Source organism: Aspergillus neoniger, assembly GCF_003184625.1.
Source record: "Aspergillus neoniger CBS 115656 unplaced genomic scaffold BO87scaffold_59, whole genome shotgun sequence".
Classification (NCBI taxonomy): Eukaryota; Fungi; Ascomycota; class Eurotiomycetes; order Eurotiales; family Aspergillaceae; genus Aspergillus; species Aspergillus neoniger.
In genome coordinates this window covers 77,068-100,717 of record NW_020291187.1, presented here as the reverse complement: position 1 = coordinate 100,717, position 23,650 = coordinate 77,068, and the positions used below count along the sequence as shown (strand labels likewise).

General features: G+C 51.0%; 13 protein-coding genes across 13 annotated transcripts; 4 read left to right on the top strand and 9 right to left on the bottom strand.

The window, feature by feature from the left end:
* Window positions 1-282: 282 nt before the first annotated feature.
* On the bottom strand, window positions 283-1,264 carry BO87DRAFT_203972 (putative C2H2 finger domain protein). The gene is made up of 2 exons (XM_025618569.1): window positions 697-1,264; window positions 283-639 (listed from the first exon to the last, which is right to left on the bottom strand). Exons 1-2 carry the CDS (start codon window positions 1,096-1,098, stop codon window positions 298-300), a joined length of 744 nt encoding a protein of 247 aa, XP_025474289.1. The 5' UTR covers window positions 1,099-1,264; the 3' UTR covers window positions 283-297.
* Window positions 1,265-1,731: 467 nt separating this feature from the next.
* Window positions 1,732-2,880, bottom strand: BO87DRAFT_401915 (PAF acetylhydrolase family protein; the record flags this gene model as incomplete). Its single annotated transcript, XM_025625640.1, has 2 exons — window positions 1,732-2,452; window positions 2,495-2,880. 2 exons carry the CDS (start codon window positions 2,878-2,880, stop codon window positions 1,732-1,734), a joined length of 1,107 nt encoding a protein of 368 aa, XP_025474288.1.
* Window positions 2,881-4,271: 1,391 nt separating this feature from the next.
* BO87DRAFT_381066 (LLM class flavin-dependent oxidoreductase) lies at window positions 4,272-5,939 on the bottom strand. The gene has a single exon (XM_025624444.1). It carries the CDS (start codon window positions 5,780-5,782, stop codon window positions 4,334-4,336), a length of 1,449 nt encoding a protein of 482 aa, XP_025474287.1. The 5' UTR covers window positions 5,783-5,939; the 3' UTR covers window positions 4,272-4,333.
* Window positions 5,940-6,422: 483 nt separating this feature from the next.
* BO87DRAFT_321265 (zinc-binding alcohol dehydrogenase family protein) lies at window positions 6,423-7,838 on the bottom strand (the record flags this gene model as incomplete). The annotated part of the gene is made up of 4 exons (XM_025619925.1): window positions 6,423-6,961; window positions 7,007-7,452; window positions 7,497-7,537; window positions 7,587-7,838. The coding sequence occupies 4 exons, from the start codon at window positions 7,836-7,838 to the stop codon at window positions 6,423-6,425; spliced, it is 1,278 nt and encodes a 425-aa protein (XP_025474286.1).
* Window positions 7,839-8,752: 914 nt separating this feature from the next.
* Window positions 8,753-10,446, top strand: BO87DRAFT_463517 (putative methionine permease; the record flags this gene model as incomplete). The annotated part of the gene is made up of 4 exons (XM_025629241.1): window positions 8,753-9,055; window positions 9,100-9,822; window positions 9,866-10,266; window positions 10,311-10,446. 4 exons carry the CDS (start codon window positions 8,753-8,755, stop codon window positions 10,444-10,446), a joined length of 1,563 nt encoding a protein of 520 aa, XP_025474285.1.
* Window positions 10,447-10,690: 244 nt separating this feature from the next.
* BO87DRAFT_381063 (uncharacterized protein) lies at window positions 10,691-11,808 on the top strand. Its single transcript, XM_025624443.1, has 2 exons — window positions 10,691-11,091; window positions 11,147-11,808. The coding sequence occupies exons 1-2, from the start codon at window positions 10,736-10,738 to the stop codon at window positions 11,691-11,693; spliced, it is 903 nt and encodes a 300-aa protein (XP_025474284.1). The 5' UTR covers window positions 10,691-10,735; the 3' UTR covers window positions 11,694-11,808.
* Window positions 11,809-12,230: 422 nt separating this feature from the next.
* Window positions 12,231-13,796, top strand: BO87DRAFT_450081 (DUF895 domain membrane protein; the record flags this gene model as incomplete). The annotated part of the gene is made up of 4 exons (XM_025628394.1): window positions 12,231-12,321; window positions 12,395-13,442; window positions 13,489-13,585; window positions 13,638-13,796. The coding sequence occupies 4 exons, from the start codon at window positions 12,231-12,233 to the stop codon at window positions 13,794-13,796; spliced, it is 1,395 nt and encodes a 464-aa protein (XP_025474283.1).
* Window positions 13,797-13,827: 31 nt separating this feature from the next.
* On the bottom strand, window positions 13,828-16,036 carry BO87DRAFT_203918 (threonine/serine exporter family protein). The gene has a single exon (XM_025618568.1). It carries the CDS (start codon window positions 15,853-15,855, stop codon window positions 13,864-13,866), a length of 1,992 nt encoding a protein of 663 aa, XP_025474282.1. The 5' UTR covers window positions 15,856-16,036; the 3' UTR covers window positions 13,828-13,863.
* Window positions 16,037-16,999: 963 nt separating this feature from the next.
* On the bottom strand, window positions 17,000-17,767 carry BO87DRAFT_203894 (uncharacterized protein). Its single transcript, XM_025618566.1, has one exon. The coding sequence runs from the start codon at window positions 17,575-17,577 to the stop codon at window positions 17,119-17,121; it is 459 nt and encodes a 152-aa protein (XP_025474281.1). The 5' UTR covers window positions 17,578-17,767; the 3' UTR covers window positions 17,000-17,118.
* Window positions 17,768-19,222, bottom strand: BO87DRAFT_203904 (ketopantoate reductase family protein). Its single transcript, XM_025618567.1, has one exon. The coding sequence runs from the start codon at window positions 18,957-18,959 to the stop codon at window positions 17,958-17,960; it is 1,002 nt and encodes a 333-aa protein (XP_025474280.1). The 5' UTR covers window positions 18,960-19,222; the 3' UTR covers window positions 17,768-17,957.
* Window positions 19,195-20,318, bottom strand: BO87DRAFT_345981 (dienelactone hydrolase family protein). Its single transcript, XM_025620885.1, has 5 exons — window positions 20,146-20,318; window positions 19,743-20,053; window positions 19,605-19,666; window positions 19,336-19,551; window positions 19,195-19,277 (listed from the first exon to the last, which is right to left on the bottom strand). The coding sequence occupies exons 1-5, from the start codon at window positions 20,237-20,239 to the stop codon at window positions 19,220-19,222; spliced, it is 741 nt and encodes a 246-aa protein (XP_025474279.1). The 5' UTR covers window positions 20,240-20,318; the 3' UTR covers window positions 19,195-19,219.
* A 411-nt stretch (window positions 20,319-20,729) lies between these two features.
* On the bottom strand, window positions 20,730-22,202 carry BO87DRAFT_463511 (short chain dehydrogenase/reductase family protein). Its single transcript, XM_025629240.1, has 4 exons — window positions 21,826-22,202; window positions 21,565-21,775; window positions 21,138-21,512; window positions 20,730-21,083 (listed from the first exon to the last, which is right to left on the bottom strand). Exons 1-4 carry the CDS (start codon window positions 21,921-21,923, stop codon window positions 20,769-20,771), a joined length of 999 nt encoding a protein of 332 aa, XP_025474278.1. The 5' UTR covers window positions 21,924-22,202; the 3' UTR covers window positions 20,730-20,768.
* Window positions 22,203-22,413: 211 nt separating this feature from the next.
* BO87DRAFT_420100 (DUF1769 domain-containing protein) lies at window positions 22,414-23,556 on the top strand (the record flags this gene model as incomplete). The annotated part of the gene is made up of 3 exons (XM_025626989.1): window positions 22,414-22,687; window positions 22,750-23,256; window positions 23,327-23,556. Exons 1-3 carry the CDS (start codon window positions 22,522-22,524, stop codon window positions 23,554-23,556), a joined length of 903 nt encoding a protein of 300 aa, XP_025474277.1. The 5' UTR covers window positions 22,414-22,521.
* Window positions 23,557-23,650: the final 94 nt, after the last annotated feature.

The following is a 23,650-nucleotide window of genomic DNA, read 5'->3' as shown; positions in this document are numbered from 1 at the left end:
AGAAGATCGAGGGATAGGCTTCACACGGTCCTTTTATAGTTTTAGAATTGATTTGGTTATTCACTTCAACTACATGCATCAGTACGCACAGCCGTTAATACGGGGCCATAACTCCAATTATACATGCACCAGGATGCGCAATTGTTAATACGGACCTGCCGTCACTTCTATGCACCTGGGATGTATGGATGATACGGTACCGTGTGAACCTGGAGAATCAATTCACACAAATGCTGTGATTATGTCTCTAGCAAGAACAAGGAGCTAGTCGCAGTAGGCAAGGAGGGATGCATGGAGTCATGGCAACCTGGAAGCCATAAAGCGTTCAAGCTTAGCCAGACAACCATCCCCAGTCGCAAGATAGGAGCAGGCAGGGACATCCTCAACATGTTGGTACAGCGCAGATAGCCTCCAGAACTGCCTCTCACAGTCTGGACACTCATAATGCCAGCCTCCATCTGTTTCAACGATATATTTCCTGCTCTGGTAACATTCCGTCGCTAGATCATCAATCGTGTCTTCAATGACCCCCGACTGACAGGCCCCTGATTCCAGATGAATTAGCATCCCGGAGAATGACTTGAAGCTATGATAGCAGCCATAGCATTCCACGCCCTTGGGTTGGTGCTTCTGCCGATGCTGGAAAGACAACTATCAGAAAGTTTCACACAACCACGATAGTGTTTGTCAGCTTACCATTCTTAAGTTGTTTTCATTGCCGAAATATCTGTCGCAGCTATCGCAATAATAGTGGACAGAGATATCATGGCTTAGGAGATTCTCAGCAGACCCGAGGAATATATTGCACTCAAGACAAGCATGATGATAATCCTCCAGATGGTTTCGAAGATCTTCACCGGTTTCAAAGTCTATTGGTTCGCGACAGGAACGACAAATATTATGTCTCTTGGATGCTCGGATGTGTGCATTCTTCGAGTCTTCTGAGACAAATACCCGACGACATCTCTCACACCATTCATGTCGCGTGGTCGCTCTGCAGTGGGCGAAGAGCGCACCTTCAGTCCTGAACCATCTGTCGCAGATAGTACAGATGTAGTCTTCTCCATCGTAGTCGAGGTATGGTCCCAAGTCACCCATTTGTTGATGTGTGATCGTTTGAATGCAGAATATAAGTCTGCAAAGTGATAGTGAGTAGTTTGTAGAGATACAACAGTTGGACCGAGAAGTGAAGAATTTAAACGTGTGGTGGATTCACGGCGGCTAATTCCGGACCCGTGAATCCTCAACACCTTCGAGACGCCGGATATATCCCCTTGATTGTGCCCCAATGCTATATATGGAACAATCCCCCCTCAGCCGGCGCTTAATTACTCTGTGGAGATATGTACGGCGGCTAAATCGCAGGGTGAGACTGTGCACTGACTGCTTCGAAGGATTCACAAAGGAGACTAGCCTTACATTGATATTGTGATGAGTTGGACAACGCTAGACCAAGCCTCACAATTACGGGTTTGGCGCTGTGATGGCCAAATTTGTGAATTAGTGGAAGTGACTATTATGTGCGGCTGTAATTTCACTTGCACTCGGGAAGGGACTCATATAAATGGAACACTGTTAAATTGGGGAATTCCATTCATCTCGGCCTCTGCCTACTATGAGCCACAATATGCTTCAGTCTGATTGCTATTCAGAAGTATGGTAAGCTTCTCGCCCAGAACCACTGCGAATGCAACAGCCTCGTTGATATGCATATACCAGCACCCCACTGAACTAGGCAGAATGTACAAAGGTCACATCAGGGTATGCTGCACAAGGGCCACTCAGTAGATCCGACGTGCGTCCAGAGGTAAAGTACTGCAACGCAGCAACCATGTATGAGACAACCACATTCTTAGCCCTCAAAGCGCCAATAGTTCCAAGATAAGTTTCCTGAGCAATTTCTTTCAGTTCGTCAGAGATGCTCAGAGACTCCACCAGTACCGGTAAGTCGGAAAAGGAATAGTGCTTAGACTGTGCGAGTCGTAGCTCCAATCTCCATCCTCGTAAATTTGACCAGAATGTGCCCCAGCTAGGATCTGTTTTCGCAGTGTGGTTTGCGTTACTGAACATTAGGAACGGGCTGGACAGTCCCTTTTTGAGGATGGATCCCCAGAATGAACCATCTAGATTGATGCCTCCGACGAATCGGTTGTCAACCAACATTGTCTGTGCGGCTGTGGCTCCGCCGAGGGAATGACCGGTGATCGATACTCGGTCGAGAGCGAGCAGATCTGGATTTTCCAGTGACAAGGGGAATATATCTCTGACGGCTGTCTCATTGCGAGTCTGGTTGTAAACAAAGATCATGTCTTGGACCCGAACGTTCATTGCCCAAGTGAATTGTGCATCTGTTGTAGTGTTTTCGAGGATACCAATCACCGTACCACCATCGGGAAATTCCACAATATCGGCATCATACGGATGATCGACGGAGATGACTGCAAATCCGTGACTGGAAATGTCTTGAAGGAGCGAGGTATACATCTATTTTGACACTCCCAGAGCGGGCGAGAAGAGCACAAGTGGGTAACTTTCGTTGTTACTGGAAGAGAGTAGCTGTTGCTGTGTCTGGATGCGAAGAGATTCGAACGTCCCTGCAGGTAGCCCAAAAGACTGGAAAGTCTCATCTTCATATGCTGCTGTTGCATTTGGGATGTATGATCCAGAGAGCACACTCCCGCAGTTGACGGGTGTGAATGTCGTGACCATGAGAGCTCGCTTACCCCCTTTTGGGTCGAATGGATTGGTTCGAGACCAGTCGACTAGTTCGCTGGCCTTGAGCGTGACGTCGCATGGTCCGGTGCTTGGAGGAAGAGGAACGGTTGCTGCTTGGCCGAGACCGAGAAGCAAAAGACTGGTGCATAGAATGGCAGAAATCATTGTGGCAGCTTTTGATGATGAAGATAGATATAAACAGATAGGCCTGGAGTGAAAATTCCATGATGAACAGCAGCCAAGGGCCTGTATTTATAGATGCCATGTTGCAGATGCCCGCTGATGATGGATTGACTTTACTTCCCATATCCGAACGCTTGGTTTGCCCCGTTGTGGAGCACTGAGTCCCGTGGTGGATGATTGGGGTGTGATGATTTTGCCCGATGGAGGTTTATTGACCTCATGGCAGCTTAGAGGGGACTTTTATTGGTCATAGCCTTGAGCTATATCATCATACATTTGCTCATTTGTAATGTACTGTAACTTCAGAGATGGATCATGTACTTGCTAACCACTTGGTAGTATATTTCTGACTATTATAATCTCAAAGAAACTGACTGAGGTTGAATGGGGCAGTATGAGACACCAGCTAGCTATGGCTTCGTAAGTAATGAAGGAAGACTAGCAATAATCATCTCGTTTGATTATAGTGGAACATCAATAGCATATGCGGCATTTTAGTGAATCAAAGCGGGACGCCTAACGAATGCCCGTGACAGATTCCTCCAGTGTACATTATCATTGGCACAGCAAGAGGGAGCAAATCCCTCACGGAGAGACAATATCCTTATCTCTAACTGGGTATTTGAGCCGCTTATGAATATGCCATCCCCTGACGATCCGGTAAACGCCATACAGGCAGCGTCCTAGGGCTCAACTCACTCTTTGGCAAAGACAAACAGCTAGTATATCATCGAAATCGCAACACTCGAACCTAACCTCATATATCTGCATGAAATACTCTCACCTTCATAACCCCCAACGAGAGTCGTTCTTCCATCTGCAAACTCAGTACCTGAGTGTATGCGCGAATTATTGTTCTAGAGATGAGATGGCTTGAAAGCCCGAGCCAAGCTGACCCGACTTATCCGAGCGCTACCCCAGATTGTAATAGCTTTGCGGTGGCCATTGAAATCTACCAACGTGGTCAGATAACACCAATTGTGCTCTAGCTTAGACGACATCTCGTCTCTAGCACCGTGCTTATTCTTTATGAGAGATTTATCTCCCTCGGTGGCTACTAAGGAGCCTCTCTTGTTGAAAAGTTGTGTTCGTCAGCTAATTCCGAGGTTGCCTGGGAAGGTATCATTAAAATCGGACGCTAAAGACACACTGACATACTGAGCCTGTGACAGGGCAGGCATAGAGAGACATGATGGCTATGGACCAATCTTATTTTCTTCCTGCTGGTCGCGGTAGGAATGCCGCTTCTTTGATAATATCCTCTGCAATTTACCGAAATATACAAGGACCTTGAGTCAATAGTGACGAATGTGAATGAGGAAGGTAGAAGCTAGCTATCTGTTTGTTCACGGCAATAGAAAGTAGCATACATCTGCTTATAAGTATGACGGCTTGATCTCATTCTCTGCTTATCGTTACATTTTGTCAACCCGTCTCACTGACCCTCCGCATACTTAGGCACCTCTTCTCCCTCACGCCAGAAATACTTTGCGCCCGGATGCGACTCAGGCAGTCTCGTCTGTCCCTTCTGCTCGGTCATATTCTCACGCATCGTGCCGCCCTTGACTGCATAATCCGTGTGGAAGATCCCGCGTGCCTGAAGCTCGGGCACGAGATACTGGATAATATCATCGAACGTCTCAGGAATGCTGGCATAACTCAGATTGAACCCATCGACATCAGCAACCTCCACCCACCTCTCCAACTCATCCGCGACTGTCTTGGGCCCGCCAATAATCTTGCATCCATTGCCGCCCATAATCAAATAATCCGCAATCGTCTTCTTATTCCACTTCTTTCCCTCCATCCCCGGCACCGTACTGGCCCAGTGATTAACCATACTCCGCACCGCCGGCTGCTCCACGAATCGGAAATCCTGTTCATCATCGTATGTCGACAGATCATACCCAGACCAGCCTCCAAACAGCGCCAACGCGCCCTCGCGATCGCCATACCTCGCATACTCCTCGAACTTGGCATGGGCGGCCTCATCCGTCTCCGCCACGACAACCAACACACCCGCGACAATCTTAATCCCAGCGGGATCGCGTCCCAGCGCCTTCGCCTGCTCCCGCACACTATCAACACTCGGCCTGACCAGCTCTGGCGTCTGCCCATTCAAAAAGATCGCCTCGGCATGCTTCGCCGCGAACGCCTTACCCGCCGACGACGTACCAGCCTGCAACAAGAACGGCGTCCTCTGCGGACTCGGCTCACACAGATGCGGTCCGGGGACATTGAAGTACTTCCCCTTGTGATGGATCTGTCTCACAGCCTTAGGGTCCGCATACCCCTTCACACCATCACGATCATCCCCCTTATACACAGCCCCATCGCGCCATGACCCTTCCCACAATTTATACGTTACATCGAGATACTCATCCGCAATGCGATACCGCTCATCATGCTCAATCTGGGTATTCAATCCGAAGTTCCTTGCCGCAGACTCCAAGTACGACGTCACGATGTTCCATCCCACCCGACCGTTGGATAAATGGTCAACAGTAGAGAAGCGTCTCGCCATCGCGTACGGCGCATCGTATGTCGTCGACGCAGTCACACCGAACGCAATCGTCTCAGTAGCAGCCGCCATAGCAGGGATACTGTACAGCGGATCATTGATAGGGAACTGCGCGCCCGCGGGAATAGTCGGGTCGAGGTTCGCGGGACCCTTGTAGACGTCGTAGCCGCCGAGGACGTCGGCGAAGAATATGGCGTGGAATTTGGCCGCCTCGAGCTTCTGTGCAACGCGGATCCAGCTCTGCAGGGAGGTGTACTTGTGGCCTTGGTCTTTGGGGTAGCGGTGCAGACCTGGGTTCAGGTGCGAGGGCGATTGCATGGCGAAGGCATTGAGGATGAGTTGTTTTTTCTCGGCGGAGCCCATGGTTGCAATACTTGATGAGTTAATCAGGATAGTCGATCTTGAGTGAGGGAATTGGAAAATATTGAGATAGTATTGTTTCAGTATTAACAGGCCACGGGGTGACTTTATAAGGAGTCGCACAGTGGGTATTTAGTATGTTTGAATTTTCCTGTGTCAGTATAGCCCGTGATAACAATGCCCCTCGGTTGTATTACTCGGACGAGAAGTATGCTCGTGGCTGTGATTTGCGGGCTGTATGCAAGGCCAGGTGGAAGACGTGCGATTGCCGCGTGATTGCGCCAGATGCGGTAGTGATGGTGCCAACTGTGGTAGTCTCAGAAGTGAGGGGAAGGAGGGGTAGAGGTGCTTGTGTAACTGCGGTTGTAGCTGTTAGTCAGTCTGAGATAAGGCATTTGTGTGATAATTACTTTGACTTGGGAGTCAGTTATGATCTTGTTAATCTCGGCGGTCACTTTCTGGGTGTAGAGAGGTTCGGGATAGTAGGTTTGGTTGTAGGGTTGGAGATGCTGTCCGGTACACACAGGAGATATTCCACAATCGTATTCATCCGTCTAAATCATTTTATTGCATATGTAGCATGATAGTACCCATTCTATGTACAATTGGATAAGAAATAAAAATTGTTGAAAAGAAAAGCCCTTTACTCCGCCATATCAACAACTATTCTCTTCCCCGACACACTTCCCTTGCGCAACACCTCCAACGACTCATTGATGCTCCCTAACCCGCCTTCATATCGAACGACCTCTGGCAATTGCAACGCTCCTGTCTCAAGTAGCCCCTCCAACCAAGAGACCATTTGCTCTCCCACGGTCGGAGACGTATGGAACAGCTTGATCGGAACCGTGTGATAAACCAATGCCTCATTTCTTTCCTTTGGTAGGCCGGTCAACCCGAGTAAATGGGAATGGGATCCGTCCTCACGGATAGTATGGTCGAGTGTGCGCTGTAGTAGAGTGGCTGTCTCTGCGCCGACAATGTCAACGGCGTAGCGCAGTTTACCCCCGGTGACTCCGCGTATGATATCTACGGCTCGTTCCGTATCTTGTCGGTCAACAAGGACATCTGCGCCGAGTTGATGAAGTCGAGACCCGTGGCGGGCAATGTCTGCTACACAGATGACGTGGAGGCCTGCAAGCTTGGCGAGTTGGAGGGTGATGTATCCGGTTGTAGTGGATGCTGTGATAGTCAGCGATATTCTGAGTAAGTAAGGGGGCAACTCACCACCCCAAATAGCAATCCAGTCACCCTTCTTGAGACGCTCCGACACCCCACTTGATGAAAAGCATTCCCCACGAATATCCGCCGGTATATCGTTGATATCAAGCTGAGCGACCGTATCCTGCAAATTCGGACCCGGGGATTGGGGACACTCCCTAAAGTCAAGACCGAGTGATACACCAAGGGCTAGGACAGAAGCGACAAAGGCAACACCGAGCGACGCAGAGGCGTGGACACAAGAGTTCGATGGTATACGTGCAGCGTTGAAGTGGGTAGCGACGGCGTACTCTTGAAAGGCTGCTTTCCGAATATCCCGATAGTCTGTCGATGGAACCAACACCTTATCACCCACACGAACCCGACTATTCTCATTGTTGACCCGAACCACTTCTCCGGCGAGATCCCGACCGTTGATCCATGGTAGACTGGGAAGGCCGAAGTTGAAGGCTCTGATGGTGTTAGCTGAGAAGTGTCGTTTCTGCGGGACACTTACGGGCCCTTCCAATCGACAGGGTTTAACCCAACTGCTTGAATCTGTTGATGTTAGTCAAGCCACGTGAAGCCACGATAGGAGATTCAGTACCTTAACTAAGATCTCGTCCTTGTGAAAGATCTCCGGGATGGCATGATCAGTCACCAGGGTATATTGTTCCCCCGCAGCATGTAGAAGCAGTGCACGTTGAGTCGTCTTAGGTGGTATGATCGAATCAGTGGGTGCCGATTGGGCAGTATAAGTAGGGTCTTTTCGCTGCTCCAAGACGATTTCCCGGTGGTACACCGTAGTGTACTTTTCCTCAACCGACGCCGGCAGGGTATAAGTTGAAATCGTCGTCATTATTGCAGTTCAGTGATACTGTTCAGTTTGCTTCAAACAGCTAAAGTGAAGGTCACTTGGGCAGTTATAGATATGCATACCTACCCGGCCGAGAAATAACCACCAGTGAGAGGGGTCTCTCGGACACGGGCCAGCAGATCCTTGACCAAGATAAGAGCCGTGGCAATCGTGCATTGCGCGCCATATGCCGGCTGGATTCGCGATCACTTGGCGGTTCAGGGCAGTTGCTGCATTGCGCCGGGCGGGGTCGGGATGGCGTGATAAAGTTTTGTACCGATGGCATCATCAAACTGTTCGAATACCACATTATGGTAACCAGGAGAGAGGTTTAAAAGAATAGACGGATGCCAAAAAATGAGACTTGGTCGTGGGGCTTCTATATTTGTGTCGTGGTGATGTACGGACTTGCAAGGAGATCGCGGAAGCCCTGACTGCTCAACGTACATAGTACCCCTGACTGTGATCGGCGAATCAGAGCCTGCGCTGGCATCAGCTTCATCAGAAATGATGTGATACGGAGACAAGGAATAGCGACCGGTACCATTTTTGGAGCAACATAGTCGCTGGGTTGGATACAGTAGGCGAAATCGAGTGGAGGCAAGACAAGAATATTTGATGTCTCCAAGTTCCTTGTGATCGATCGTAAATCAATCGCCGTAAATGCAGAATAATGGTAGAAAGCCATTGGCATACCCAGCATCTGATATCCTGTGAGACCTACACGCCATGTCACCCTTGCTGGCTATCAGCAGGCACTTTATCAACACACAAGCTGCGGTCGGAATGACGTGCCTGCCAGTAATCGACCATGATTTCCAAGCAATGTCAGTGTCTGCTGAACGAGGATTGCCTTATGAGGGTAACTCGCCTCTGGGAGCTCGTCAAGTCTACTTTCATACTGGACAATATTCATGATGGCGTACGGTGAACGACAACCTCTATTGAGCGTACCTGGCGACTCTTCGGATGACGTGCCTAGTGATGTCCTGCCAACCACGGGACAGCGAAAACATCTTACCTGGATGAGCGCATACATCCTGGTAGTCTCACGAGTTATTGGAAGCGGCATCTTTGCAACACCCGGAACCATCGTCAAATCTGCCGGCAGTGTCGGCCTGTCACTGTTGATATGGTCAGTTGGGACCGTCCTGGCAGCCTGCGCGCTGGCCGTGTCGATGGAATATGGCTGTATGCTGCCACGATCAGGCGGAGAAAAGGTAGTTCCACTGTCCCTGAAGTAGACCAAACTAAGTCTGTCTAGGTATACCTGGAGTATACCTATCCGCGTCCTCGGTTCCTTGCGTCGACCCTGATCGCAGTGCAAGCAGTTGTTCTGGGGTTCACGGCCAGCAACTGCATCGTATTCGCCAAGTATACTTTCTTCGCTTTTAATGTGGTACCAACAGAGCTCCAGCACAAAGCCCTGGCGGTGGGATTAATGACTGCTGTTACTATTATCCATGGCTGTTTCCTTCGGACTGGGATCTGGATTCAGAACGCATTCGGCTGGGTGAAGATATTTCTCATCGGTGCCATTTCCCTGACCGGTATTTGGGTGATCTTGCTTCGCCCTCACGGTGACCCTGACGCTTCCATTCCTGAACCGATTAGCGTGTTCTCGTGGGATACATTGTGGGAGGGTTCCAACTGGAGCTGGAACTTGCTCTCCACGTCCTTGTTCAAGGTGTTCTACTCGTACGCGGGATTGAACAACGTGAACAACGTTCTGGGCGAGGTGAAGAATCCGATCCGGACGATCAAAACGGTATGTCCGGCGGCGCTTCTCACCGCTGGTGCTTTGTACTTTCTTGCCAATATTTCGTATTTCCTCGTTGTGCCGCTTGAAGATATCAAGAACAGCGGAGAATTAGTCGCTGGTCTGCTCTTCGAGCGGCTGTTTGGCAGTCATGTCGGACGGACGCTATTTCCGCTAGCCATTGCAATTTCCGCTGCTGGTAATGTCATGGTAGTTACTTACGCCTTGGTAAGTGTCTTTGACCTTTCAGTGAATTTGTCTAATTGAATAGGCCCGCGTAAACCAAGAGATCGCCCGACAAGGGTTCCTTCCCTGGTCTCGGGTTTTGTCGTCCTCAAAGCCATTCGGTGCTCCCCTTGGCGGCCTCATCGTGCACTATATACCTTCTCTGCTGGTCATCGCCCTTCCACCCCAAGGAGACGTGTACAACTTCATTCTCGACGTTGAAGGCTACCCTGGACAGGTCTTCAGTCTCGCAGTTACAGTGGGTCTCCTGCTACTGCGATACCGCGAACCGTCTCTCCCACGGCCTTACAAGGCCTGGCTACCAGCAGTATGGCTACGAGTTGTAGTTTGCGTCGCTTTACTCTCTGCGCCATTTTTCCCTCCAGCAGACGGGAAGAGCGATGTTAATTTCTTCTACGCGACATATGCGATCGTGGGAATGGGAGTGTACGTATACCCTTACCATCAATGAACACGACTAACGATAACAGTATCATCTTCGGAATTCTCTACTGGTACATCTGGACAGTTCTACTCCCACGCTGGGGCGGATATAAACTGGAAGAGGAAGACGAGGTGCTGGATGACGGGACCAAGATTACCAAGCTTGCGCGTTCGTATACTTGATCGGATAGTTAGTAGATCATGATTAGAAATCAAGCCACAAAGACAGTTTCCACCATATTAATGATTTGTAACATCACATGCGACCTTGCATGTCATGCCAGAAGTACCGGAATAGATGATTGGATTTATCAGCGCCAGATGCAGTATCCTGCTCGGATGGCGTGCTTCTGACAAATGCGGATACTACCATATGATATATAACTGCCCCGGATCTGCACCAACGTCTCTAAGACATCCATAGTAGTCATCATCAACTTTATTACTTTTTCAGTTATCCTAAGACATCACAATGGCCTCCGCAGCAGTCCAAACTCTCACCGGAGACGCTTCCACCGTCCCCTCCAAACCCACTCCCACCCCCTCCTCCGGCCCTTACCACGCCCACACCACCCTCAACTTCCTCAGAGAACTTCCCGACGGCTCGCACCTCGCCCCAAGCTACGTAGGCGTCCCAAGCAGCTACGACCGACCGAGCATATCCATCCCAGTGACCATCAACGACGTGAGCGGGCACGAACTCGACTACACGCTCGACGGCAACGGCTTCCAATTCTACTACCACACCAGCGCGGAGAAAGACTTTCTCGACGATGAAAAGATCAAGCGAGAATACTACCCTGAAACCGAGCAACTCTTAAAAGATGCGTACGTCTATCCCCACCCCTATTCCCTCTCATTTCTACCCCTAACCAGCCATCAGAACCAACGCCTCCCGCATCTTCATCTTCGACCACACCATCCGCCGTCCCCAACCAGCCAACACACCGAGCTCCCAACTCCGCGGCCCCGTGAACCGCGTACACATCGACCAATCCTACCGCGCCGCCAAAGACCGCGTAGAATACCATCTCCCGGAGGACGCTCCCCGACTGCTTCGTGGCCGATACCAGATTATTAATGTGTGGCGACCCATCAAGACCGTGAAACGCGATCCCCTAGCCGTAGCGGACGCCCACACCGTCCCGGATAGCGATCTCGTTCCGACGAAGCTAATCTACCCCAACCGCGAGGGCGAGACGTGTGCGGTCAAGCCGAACCCCGAGGTCAAGTGGTATTATCGGTACAGACAGGGCCCGGAGCTGGTGACGTTGATCAAGTGCTTTGATTCGAAGACGGATGGACGGGCGAGACGCGTGCCGCATAGTGCGTTTGAGTTGCCGGGGACGGAGGGGGAGGAGGGCAGGGAGAGTATTGAGGTTAGGGCGTTGGTGTTTCATGAGGATGATGTCTCTACTACTGCCGTATAAATGGTTGGTGGTCTGGTCTGTCATGTTGGAATAATATTAGGGTTGATGTTATGTTAACTGTTATCGATAAGGATGGGTGCTAGGGAGAATGCCAGGACATAATACTACTACTTAGCGTACTAGTTCACTTAAGTACTAGCTCCACAAAGTAATACATGCAAGCAGTGACATATATTGCGCGATCACCTTCCACCTACATACCCCCAAGCAATCTACCTAATCATGTCCTCCCCACGCACACTAAAATGCCGTGCTCGAGCACGTAATCACCCCCTCGAACCGCAACATCCACGACAGTCTCGACCGATAGATACCTCAATACCCAATGTCAGTGGTCAGATTGCGCTCCTTGCTGTCATGTCATGCAAGGATGACGGGATGCAGTGATGGTGGGTTTACCGAGATCGGGGAGAAGGAATTTATCTATCTAGATATATGTGTGTGTATATAAGTAGCTGGTTGATACCCTTGCATCTACCCCAATTCTCCTCTATGGACTTTTATTACTAGTATTGATAAACAGGACATTCTAGCACAATGTCCCTCGAAAAGCAACCATCCCTAACGGATGAAAAGGTACATGATACACCATCCTCTACCCCCTTCGAGCCGAGTCGGGACCATAAAGGTACATCAGTACTACCATTTCTTCCCCCCTTCCCACACTGACTACTAACAATACTAACACTGTGGGTGTTCAGTAAGATGGTACCGCTCAACAACCTACAACGCCCTCGTCCTCGGCCTCTGCAACTTCCTCGCGCCCGGAATCTGGACAGCCATGAACAGTCTCGGCGGCGGGGGCTCCGAAAGTCCGTACCTAGTTGACGCCGCGAACGCCCTCACCTTCGGCCTAATGGTATTCTCCTGTTTCTTCGGGAGCGTGGTGGTCCGCCTTGTCGGAATAAAATGGACGCTCATCTTGGGAACAATCGGGTACGCGCCGTACGCCGCAGGACTCTACACACACAACCGGTTCGGAACAGACTGGCTAGTCCTCTTCGGCGCAGCGGTCTGCGGACTATCAGCGGGGATATTCTGGATGGCGGAGAGTGCGATCGCGCTATCCTACCCGGAGCCAGAGAACCAAGGCCGGTTCTTAGGACTCTGGCTGAGTTTCCGCGTCGGGGGCCAGATCCTCGGCGGGGCGATTAATCTGGGACTGAACGTGCATCGGAATACAGCGGGGAGTGTGAGTTATGCTGTCTTCGGGTTGTTTATTGCCTTGCAGGCGTTGGGGCCGGTGGCAGGGTTGTTGTTGACGGAGCCCGGGAAGGTGATGAGACGGGATGGGATGCAGGTGAAGTTACGGATTGCGCATAGTGCGTGGTATGAGGTGAAGGCGATGACGCGGTTGTTTTTGCGCAAGGAGTTCCTGTGTATTGTGCCGTTGATTGCGCAGGCGACGTATACGGAGGCGGTGATGTTCACGTATCTGGATCTGTGGTTTAGTGTGCGGGTGCGGGCGCTGGGGAGTTTCTTGTCGGGCGTGTTGGCGTTGGTGTGTGGGAATGTGTTGGGGGCGTTTTTGGATAGTACGAGGCGGTTTGGGTTGAAGACGAGGAGTCGGGGGGCGTTTTTTGTGGTGTTGGGGTTGCAAGGGGGGTGGTGGGTTTGGGCGACGGTGGTCACGACGCAGTATACCAATGAGGGGAGGAGTGGGATTGATTGGGTGGATGAGGGGTTTGCGAAGGGGTTTGTGTTGTATTTGATGTGGGTTGCTGGGTTTCAGCTGAATTATATGTTTTTGTGAGTGTGCCTGGGTGAGGGTTGGGTGCTGTGCTAACTGGGATAGGTACTTTGTGGTGGGCAATTTGGCGGCGGATGAGGAGGAGGTGGTGCGGATTAGTGCGTTGTTGCGCGGGATGGAGTCGGCGGTGCAGGCTGTTTCGGTAAGTGCAATGCTTTTGATTGAACTGTTGTGGATGGTGCTGATGAGTGTAGTATGGGTTGAGCAGTGTCGGTATCATGGCTTCTGTGGGTGGGACTTATCTCAACTTTGGCCTCTGGGGCATCTCGCTGCTGCCGGCGTGGCTGGTTATTCGCCAGTTTGGTGTCAATCTGGAAGACCGCAAGGTGGCGAGGGATTATGGACGTGATTGATAGATATAAAGATCATAGATCATAGATCATAGAGTATGTTCAGTAAGCTATCTACACGATGCAATATTCACAAACTGAATAAACCGCCCTTGCGTTTTCCACCTGGATAGACCACCATTGCGGAAAGAAACAGACCAACTGTGATTCCCAACGCCGTCTGCACCATACTCAGCGCCAAACCCCCCAGTGACTCTTGTGTTTTGGTTGTGGTGGAATCCGAAACGGTATCGTTCTTCACTGCTTCTGCATATGCCAATCCCGAGATGATCGATCCACTACTGGCCAGACCAGACGAAACCAGCGTCCACATGCCGGGCACAATGGCCGCAGCTGCATGTCCATGCCACACCCGACTGTACAAGTTGGCACACAATCCGATCGTAAACGCCCCAATCGTACTGCCGAACCGACTGTCCAAGTGGTTGGCTGTAAAGTAGTAGGTTGTGTAGCCTGCAACGCCCATGAAGGACATGATCGGCAGCTGCTTCCATTTGGCCTGGTTGAGGATGGCGGCAAAGGCGCAGTAAACAGCCACAAACACGAATTCCTGCACGTATACGCTGCCGTAAATATTGGTATCTCGTGAAGGGCAGGTTGTGGCCGTGGTCGCATTATCGTCCATCAGCCCGTAGATCGTCAGACCGACTGTCACGCCGTACCCGAGGAAAAGCGAATAAATGATAGTATAGACCAGTCGGATAGACCCTGCCACGATCTGATGCGATTGCAATTCCAGACTGCTACACAGCACGGAGTATCCTGGAAGGATCAGTGCAATGGATGATTCTGCCAGGGCGGAGAAACAGAAAATAGGCTCGCCGTTGGAGTAGTAAATGCTGCCAAATGCACGAGCCAAGAACGATGTGAGCATAGCAACAGTAACTTCGAACACGTTCGAATACAGCGCCGATCGTGGTGCCAGCACATACTGCAATATTCCGAGCAGACAGCCCAGGACGAAGATGATGGGCATGTCGACCGGGCGCGCGCTGAACGCCCACGGACCCACCGCCACACTCGCGAAACCGGACAGCAAGACCAACAACCATGCCTGATGAATCCGGCTCTTTCGCGTAAGAAGATCGTCCATCACCGGGAGTGCCTCATCGGGCGACAATCTGCCATGGAGGACATTTTTGTAGCAGTTGTGAATGTCACCGAGTCGGCCGAGATCCAATCCATGGCTTGTCCGGACCAGCTTGACCTCCGCAGTGCGGGTGAGGGGATCGTCAAATGAGATAATCATGCAGCCGGGAATGTACATGAATTGACCGTTCACGCGCAATCGGTAGGCCGTCATCTGCATGTATTCTTCGAGACGATGCGTCGGAGCGCCAAACTTCATCAGTGCGCTACACAGCTGGATCATATAGCGCTGGCGTGTGAGAAGCGAGCCAATCTTTTGTGTCAACAGCTCCTCCTTCATCTTCCTCCGCCCCTCTTTGTCGTTGGTTGGATCCTCGTCGTACCACTTCTTCTTGCGACGTTTCCGCAGATCAGTAGGTAACGGTGCCAGTCCGTCTTCTGTCGATGCTGGGATAGCACCATCGTCATGAATTTCCTCCGGATTATGTCCCATCTGATGACTGAGTAAATGCCAGAGCACACCTCCGACCAGGTTCTCATCATTGCTGTTGGTCCGCGACGGCGTCTCACCCAAGCCTAGGTTCTTGACGAGATTATTGGCATCAGAACCCAACACCGACTGCAGCTTAGAGGCGTAGGCAGCATCCTCGAGTTCCTCCTCGGCGAGCATCTCTCTCATCTCGATATCCTCCTGAAATCCGTAGTCTTCTGGATGCCAGGCCGAATCCAGTCCATCACCGCCGTCAGGATCACGACCGAGTTTTTCGGCGAGCTGTGAAGTGCCATCGCGGATGGCTTTGAAGAGCACGCCCCACTGGTTACCACCCGCAGGCGGAGGAGGATTTTCGCGGGTCAACGGGCGTTCGTCATTGTTGGTCGATCGGTTACCCAGCCGGTCGTCGTCACTGGAGGGGTCGGTGTCGCGTCGTGGAGGACCCAAATGGGTTTTGGATTCGTCAACTGGGCTGGACATGCTGAGCCGTAGGCATACTAATGACAATAATCACGAGAGGATCCTGGAATTGTTGTCTCAGTTTTCTGAAGTGTTCCTGGCTGTGCCTGAACTCTCGGAAGGCGTACCACGGAACGGGCACTTACATGCTGTGGCAAGGGAAAAGGAAGCGGCCGAATGACAAGTAACGGCGGTGCAGAAGTTGGCACGACTTGGGCCGGGGAAAAGTGAATAAAAATTGGCGGGAAGAGCAAGAAGAAAAGAATTCCGACTAAAGGGGTGTGTTGACCCACTAGAAAAGAGGAGAAGCGCCGAGCAAATGATATTATTCCCGGCCAGATGCTGATCCCTCTACCGATTGGGAGGGGTTCGACGCTCTAGTCGCTACGCAGATGGCCACGAACACGTCCAGGGCTGCAATAGTCTAGATTGGATGCCATGAACATTGAGGAAGAATATTGAGGGAACACGTCTCCACGGGGAAATCACTTCATTTGTGAAGGATGCAGCAGAATTCCTCGGGCCAGACTCCCCTGAAGGAAAGGAGCTTCTGAAACAACGGCGGATCAGCCCCCACCACAAAGCTTCGCCCCTTGGCACTGGCCGTTGCAGGCCCTGTTCGATCATGAATACTAGCTGGGGAAGGGGAGATTGAGCTGGGATATTATCCCCAGATATGATCGATCGGACTATAATGAGGGATAATTATAGCCAGATTACAGAGATTCCAAGTATAGCCAGGAGATGGATGGACTAGGGGAAGGGATTAACCAGAATAAACTTGAAATGACTGACGGACTAGACTAGTAAGGGTTACTGTTGGACTAGCTTCAATTTCGGGAATAACGGCACCAGTCAACTGTACCACTCGGCACTTGCATCCGACCAGTTATCCGTGGTTGGCGGGAAATGTCACTGTTTGTCTGCTTTGCATTTCCCTCCTGTACCAGAACATGTTGGAACGTCTACTCGTAGGAAGCAAAGAAAGGGCAGAGAGTTGTTTTTGTGTGTTGTGTTCCTATCTAGGGGTTGCGCAGCGAGGGTAGAAGTAGGGGTTGTTTGGTATGTAGGGGTCACGTGACCGAGGCTACTAGTATTACTGCTTCAACAGAACATGTTGAGCCACTGTTCTAGCCATCAGCCATTCTCATTCCAGACCCGGTGGATACTGTCGCTGCTTTCCATTTATTTGACACACTCTAGACCCCATCCATCCCCAATTGTATTGCATTCCATTCCACCCAACACAATTGGATTAGATACCCCCCCCCTAGTCTCCTTTGGTCAATCTTCTTCCGTTCCAAAGTATAACTCGCCCTCCTTCCCATCTCTCTTGAAGATGCCCAGTTCCAGGGCCAAATGCACCACGTCCTCCACCCAGTCGGTGCAGCGATACAAAGGCACGGCCCGGTTCAAAGGCTTCCCACTGAGGGTCAGTTGAGCTGGGGGAGGTGGGATTTCCTCGGCACATTCCCGCTCGAATCGGATCACGTCGTCTCTGGCGATCACGGCAATCTTGCGCTTCGAGTCCATCACATAACCGGGCAGCAGTTCGGGATCAGGAGTGTTGCGATGGCCGTAGTCCATGCCGCGCAGAATGGTGCCCACCACATGGTAGAGCCGACCGCTGTTGCAGAAGGGTTCCGCGTCGGGGATGGTTTCGATGAAGATGGCCAGGTGGTTGCGCACGCCGTGCTGCTCGGTGAGGTAGACGTCGTAGAAGTCGGGAGGTGATTCGTCCATTTTAAGGCAGGGTAATTTCAGTAGTAAGCTGTAGTTATAAGAGGTTCGATAGTAGTGAGAGGATGTTTATGGTAGTGGGAAGTTTGGTAGTAGTGAGAGAATGATGGCTGCGAAGTGGAAGAGGGTTCTCTTGTTGGTCGAGCGTTCTTTGACCAGATGATTTGAGTGAGGCAGCAGTGCATTCACTGTCCAGCCTGGTGGTTGCCTGCTGTCACTGCTATCAAAGAGTAACAGACCCCTCGCGTCTGGTATGCAGGTGAAAGGCCGCATTCACACAGCAGCAGGCACTTTCACGCTGCCTCAGATATCTGTCATGCAGCCTGCACACACCATTCAATCTACATCTACAGTCTAAGGGGTATATCACTGATCGCCTCCCATCAAACTCTACACCCCATTAACACATCCAGCCTCCCCTTGGCCAATGCATACACCGTCTCCAACCGGGGCATCGACACCCCACACTTCCTCCCCAGTCTAACGGCATTCCCCACGATCGCTTCGACCTCAAATGGTCTCCCCATCTTCACATCCTGCAACATACTCATCTCCCTCCCTGTCCCTTCCTTGGCCCTCCTCTCCGCCAATGCAAACCTCTTCTTCGCCGCCTCCTCATCCACCCCTGCAATCCCAACCGCCCTCGCCAACGCCACAATCTCCATCATAATCCCCCAGGCCAAGTCACGCGCAAACGGCTCCGAAGTGAGCAAAAACCCGCCATCCGTGCACAATGACAACGCACAGATCGGATTCCATGCCGCGTTGAGCAGCAATTTTGCCCACCTTGCCTCTTGTATATCCTCGAACAGCACCGCATCCCCACCTCCTTTGACCATCAACTCGACGAATTTCTTCGCCGCCTGTGTATGTTCCTCCGGCGCGCGAGCTGGATACGTTCCGAGTTCTAGGAGATCCAGCGGCTCCGCATGATCGATCACACCAGCTTCTGTCTGAACAGTGGGCAGATAGACTACCCCGCTGATGACTGGATTGGAGGGAAACGCGTCCGCGATATCCTTCTCGATGTCGATACCATTCTGCGCCAGGACAATGGCGGTGTGTGGGTGGTTCTCAAGTACTGGTCGAAGCTGGTCTGCTAGGGAGGGCGTCCGACCGGGGAAAGCCTTCGTTGTGACCAACACATAGTCGTATTGGATATCGCGGGGACAATCGTGCACGGAGCGAACGGTGTGGTCGGGACGATAGGTGACGGTGCCGAAGCGGGGACTGCGCAGGGTGAAACCGTGGTGGGCAACGACGTCGTAGTTGGAGCGACAGACGGCGGTGACGGTGCAGCCGGCCCGTTGCAGTTGGTGAAGGTAGATGGCACCGACGCTGCCGACGCCGAAGACGAGGATGGAGGGGGAGGCTGTCATGATCATACGATGGTTGCTCTGGGATAACGTGGGAGTCGGAGTTGGTTGGCGGCTGCGCCCGACCACGTGGGTCGGTCGGCTGGGTGAGTCTTCTACCGGGGCAGCAACTTTACCATGTGTGAAATTTATATAGCTTTCTTATCTGATTGATGGCAGGAATCGTTATAAGTCTAGAAAGTCTACCCCATAAACATGATACTGGGTGATGTACATATTCACAATATATATACCACCCCTGTCTCTCCTTCCACCAATCTGATAGACCTCTAGATCTTCGCCTCCGACTTGAGATACTTTTCAAAGAAATCAGCCAGCTGATTGTACCTACACCATCGTCAGATAACCTTCCTTCTACTCTGTAATAGTATGAATGACAACTTACCCCCGCTGATACTCCGCCAACCCCTCCGGAGTCTCCAACTGAGCACGAGCACCCATCCAGCCATGCCACATGGTCGGATACGTCTCGACCACGCCTCCAATGCCATTGCCAGCAATAACCTCAGCGTATCCCTTCACAGCCTCGACCGGCTCATCCTTCGACGCCAGCACGATATGAGGAACAGTCAACTTCTTCGCCTCCTCGACATCCATGAACCTATCCCTCATTAGCATCCACATCCACCAACCCAATAGAAAATGGAAACACACCCAGGATGCACCTGTCCCGTCGCAACAAACGGCGAGTTGGGCCCCGAAACCTGCGCAGTAACCTACCAACACATCATCAGCATCAGAATCACCCTTCTTCCCCATATACCTCCAATTAAGAAGGAAAACAATACTCACCTTCCCACCCCAACACAACCCAACCGCCCCCCAACTCCTCACCCCCTCAAACCTCGCCCTCGCCTCCTCCGCCACCCTCCACAACGCCTCCACTTTATCCTTGACCGCCGCCTTCGTATTAATAAACCCAAACAGCGCAGCCTTCTTCTCCTCCGTATCGGGCGGGAACCACGCGAGATCTGCACGCTCGCCGTGGAAGAAATCAGGCACTAGGACGAGGGCATTGAGTCGTGCGGCGAGGAGATCTGCACCCTGGATGGTTTGGTTCGACAGGCCGAAGATGTCGTAGATGTCGATGATGCCGGTGGTGGCTGTTGGGGGGCCGGTTATATCTATTGAGTTTCAAAGTGGTGAGTGGGTTGGTTGGTCGTAGATTGATTGATGGGATGGGGGATTGATGTACATGTCTTTAGATCGGCGATTTGGGTGTAAGTTCCCTTGGGTGTGTATCCCGAGGATATCACGGGAGGGATGGTGCGGCAGGCTTCGCAGGTCATTGTTTCGGTCAATGGTTGGTGTATCTTGGATGGCGAGTTGGGTGGAATTGAGTGAGATGAGATTAAAAGGTAAAAAGAGGGGTTATCTGTTTATCTAAACGCAGACCAGAGTAGAGATACTCATTGCCGGAGATAGCTTCCGCCCGGCTTTTAGCGAGTAATTACGGGATAGTAAGTAGTGACCAATTCCCGTGGTGGTCGGGATTGCTCAAGCAGAGACCGGTGGGCCTGGGAGGCCGGTTACGGGCCGGGACCGCTCTTCGATGCAGACCCCGGGAGGGGGAATCGCATGGGAGGAGGGGTTTGTGATGTTAAATCCGGCGGAGATAAGAGTATTCCTAGGAGTTAACCATGTGCCAAATATTATAGGGAGATGGTTCTTATGTGGTTCTTATGTGGAAGAATAATAAGAAGAGTAGTTGGAAACGTCACTGTAATACCCCCACTGGAAAGTAACTTGCATACGATTACATTCTAGAATTGAATTCATCATTATCATAACATACAATCATCGCTGTATTGCATCTGCTCATGCACTCGCATTCCAGTCGACAATGGCATCATCGCCAACCTTCTCCTTGATGATCCTGTGACTCAGGTCCCACAATGCCGCACCCAATGTAGGATCCGACGCCTGGGCAGTCTCCTTTCCGGGCTGTGCAGGGTCACTGAAGTAGTATCCGTTCCAGCCCTTCTCTTCGACCTCGGGGCTTGTCGCTGCATATAGTGCGCTGAAGGAGCCGTGCTCGGGTGTCCGACCGGCTGCTAGCATTACTGTTGTTAGCAACTTGCCCAGGAGGCCTGGATATGCGTCTTTCCATTGTTGTTGCATTGCCGTGTTTACCTGATCTCATGTTAGTACGACCATCTCTAGTAAGGAAAGTGTTGGTATACTTACAGCACCCGGGTGCACAGACAACGCGTAGATATCATCATTGTTAGGTTTGATCACCCGATCCAACAGTCCGTACTTAACTCCAAGAATGATAGCCAACTTCGTCCGACCGTATAGTTCCAGGTTCCCGACCTCAGGATTGTTGATCTCCTCCAGCGTCGCAAAGTGCACGTTCTTAGGCGCCATGCGATGCTGCTCCGACGTTTCGAAAACGATTCTTGGCGCAGGGGTATTCGGTAACTTGGAGGTCTTTCTCAGCAACGGGTACACCAGATTCACGACATAGAACTGGCCCAGCCAGTTGACCTCGAAATGGCGATCAATGTTATCGTGTGTTTCGCCGTATTGGTTGACGTTGATTCCGGCGGAAAGGATAAGCTGTCGACAATATTAGCTACGCCATCTCCGAGGATTTTGCGAGTGAACGCACAAGATCTAGTCGATCCTCCTTCTTCTTGAAATCTTCAAACACCTGCTTGATTTCGTTCAGGTTGCCCATGTCGCAAGGGAACCACTCAATCTGCGCATTCTCGCCGGCTTCTTTCTTGATTTGTTCGATCGCAGCCTGGCCTTGCTCTTCCTTGCGGTTGGTCATGTATACCTTGGCGCCGTTGAGGACAAATGCGCGGGCGATCTCATACCTATTCCTAACTGTTAGTCGATATCAAGATAAAATCTGGTAGAAACTGACCCGATGCCCAGCGCACCGCCAGTAATAAGGGCGACACGGCCGGTGAGATCATGAATCTCCTTTTTGGGACCAAGAATAGGCTGTAGAACGGATTGCATTTCGTCTTTTATGTTTTGTTAAGAATTGAAGCGATTCTGATGTTTGAACAGAGAGAGAAGTGTTGTAAGGTGCGTTGGCGGAAGATATTAAGGTTGCAGGGCTAGCTAATTGACTTCGCGCGTAAGTATGATATCAGGATAGTGTCACTGTGGTGCCGTGGCTGGGGCGAAGTGCAAAACAGGGTTGCACTCAGGTCGGACATGACTTGATTTTCAGGGCCATCTTGAGATGAGTAATTAGGGGATGTTCTAGCCATTGCCTGTCGACTTTATTATGCGACGCTTTCGCATTGTAACAATGATAGAGTGGTGGGTGAGATGATCACCCGCAATCTACTCCAGAGGGGACCTGCATAAATATGAATGACTAAGGCTGCATAACTATGCGTCATATCTAATCTGGATTAAAGTGAGATGCACTACGTCATTCCCGGTAGCCAACGGTTTTCATGACTCCAGAATAGAGAGAGCTACTCAACACATTCTAGACCACTGGTATGAGGCAGGAATTATTGCTAGCTGGAAAAACCTCATCGACGCTTTCCAATATCATATCATATGTGTAAATAAACCATACGACATCTCCGTCACTACCAAAATGTTCTCCAGCGCCCCTCCCCAGAACCACCGCCTGAAAGTCACCGCAGGCACATCCTACACACCAGAAACCCACGAAACCGTCACTGTAAATAGCACATCTCCTCTACAATTGAAAAGCGACCACTTAACCAGCAACCTCTGGGTCCGCATCAAAGATTACACAGGTATCTACACCCTCGCATCTCCTACACAATCACCAATACTGTTACTAACACATCATATGCAGGCTACCCACCAACCTCCCCCAAAACAAACCCCTACTTCGAGACACCCCCATTCAACCAAAACCTCTTTTCCCTCACCTTCAACCTCAATTTCACCCACGACGTAAACGGCAACGACCTCATCTTCGGAAATGACTTCGACCATCCGATCCGCTCATACCTACCCACTGGATTTGGCACGGCGCTGAAGATAGTCAAATCCACACTTGACCCGTCGTTAGACGGTGACGCATATGCCGATAAGCCGTATTTGTATAGTCCTGGACTGGCGTCGTGGAATCAGTTCTCGATTGGAGATAAGCAGGAAGATGGTGGGGATGAGGACAATGTCATAGTCCAAGAAGGGGGCACCGGATCTGGTGTGGATGGTCGGAAAGAGTATGATATTCCTGACAGCTCGTCATCACGAAGAACACATTTTCAGAATGAGGAGAGAAGAAAGGGATTTGTCTTTGAGAAAGGGAGGACGTATGCGGCGGATTTTGGGAATGGGTATTTGGATTTCAATGGTATGTTCCGCTATCGTCTATATGAAGTTGGGGCGGCTATGGGACTAGATGTGTGGCTGACATGAGATAGAGTTCGCCATTCGGATTCCCGGGTTTAGCTTTCATATTGGGAAATATGTCAGTGATAAGAATAATGTGTTGCGGTATGTCTTGAAGAATCGGGCGACCGGGGAGGTCTATTTGGTGATTTGCTTGACGGTTGTGTTGGAGGAAGAGACGAAGATTGATAATGATGAGAAGGGCGAGGGTGATGATATTGTAGATGTAGAAGATGAACAGGGGATAGACGATGTGGATTAAATTCTATTACTCAGTTCAAGAATTTTTATTTGTGAATTACGATCGGTGCATAAGATGCTAGAGCTATTAAATATTCCGTTGGAGTTCAACCGTA

Bases quoted from the DNA above. Each gene is read 5' to 3' on its own strand.
- BO87DRAFT_203904 (XM_025618567.1), bottom strand. From the start codon at position 18,959: ATGATCATGACAGCCTCCCCCTCCATCCTCGTCTTCGGCGTCGGCAGC.
- BO87DRAFT_203972 (XM_025618569.1), bottom strand. From the start codon at position 1,098: ATGGGTGACTTGGGACCATACCTCGACTACGATGGAGAAGACTACATC. The intron at 640-696 runs GTAAGCTGACAA...TTGTCTTTCCAG, and splicing joins ATGAAAACAACTTAAGAATG to CATCGGCAGAAGCACCAACC.
- BO87DRAFT_381066 (XM_025624444.1), bottom strand. From the start codon at position 5,782: ATGGGCTCCGCCGAGAAAAAACAACTCATCCTCAATGCCTTCGCCATG.
- BO87DRAFT_381063 (XM_025624443.1), top strand. From the start codon at position 10,736: ATGGCCTCCGCAGCAGTCCAAACTCTCACCGGAGACGCTTCCACCGTC. The intron at 11,092-11,146 runs GTACGTCTATCC...ACCAGCCATCAG, and splicing joins GAGCAACTCTTAAAAGATGC to AACCAACGCCTCCCGCATCT.
- BO87DRAFT_463511 (XM_025629240.1), bottom strand. From the start codon at position 21,923: ATGCAATCCGTTCTACAGCCTATTCTTGGTCCCAAAAAGGAGATTCAT. The intron at 21,776-21,825 runs GTCAGTTTCTAC...AGTTAGGAATAG, and splicing joins GGCGGTGCGCTGGGCATCGG to GTATGAGATCGCCCGCGCAT. The intron at 21,084-21,137 runs GTAAGTATACCA...ACATGAGATCAG, and splicing joins TGTCTGTGCACCCGGGTGCT to GTAAACACGGCAATGCAACA.
- BO87DRAFT_203894 (XM_025618566.1), bottom strand. From the start codon at position 17,577: ATGGACGAATCACCTCCCGACTTCTACGACGTCTACCTCACCGAGCAG.
- BO87DRAFT_345981 (XM_025620885.1), bottom strand. From the start codon at position 20,239: ATGACCTGCGAAGCCTGCCGCACCATCCCTCCCGTGATATCCTCGGGA. The intron at 20,054-20,145 runs GTACATCAATCC...GCCCCCCAACAG, and splicing joins AATCGCCGATCTAAAGACAT to CCACCACCGGCATCATCGAC. The intron at 19,667-19,742 runs GTGAGTATTGTT...ATGTGTTGGTAG, and splicing joins GGTTGTGTTGGGGTGGGAAG to GTTACTGCGCAGGTTTCGGG.
- BO87DRAFT_203918 (XM_025618568.1), bottom strand. From the start codon at position 15,855: ATGTCCAGCCCAGTTGACGAATCCAAAACCCATTTGGGTCCTCCACGA.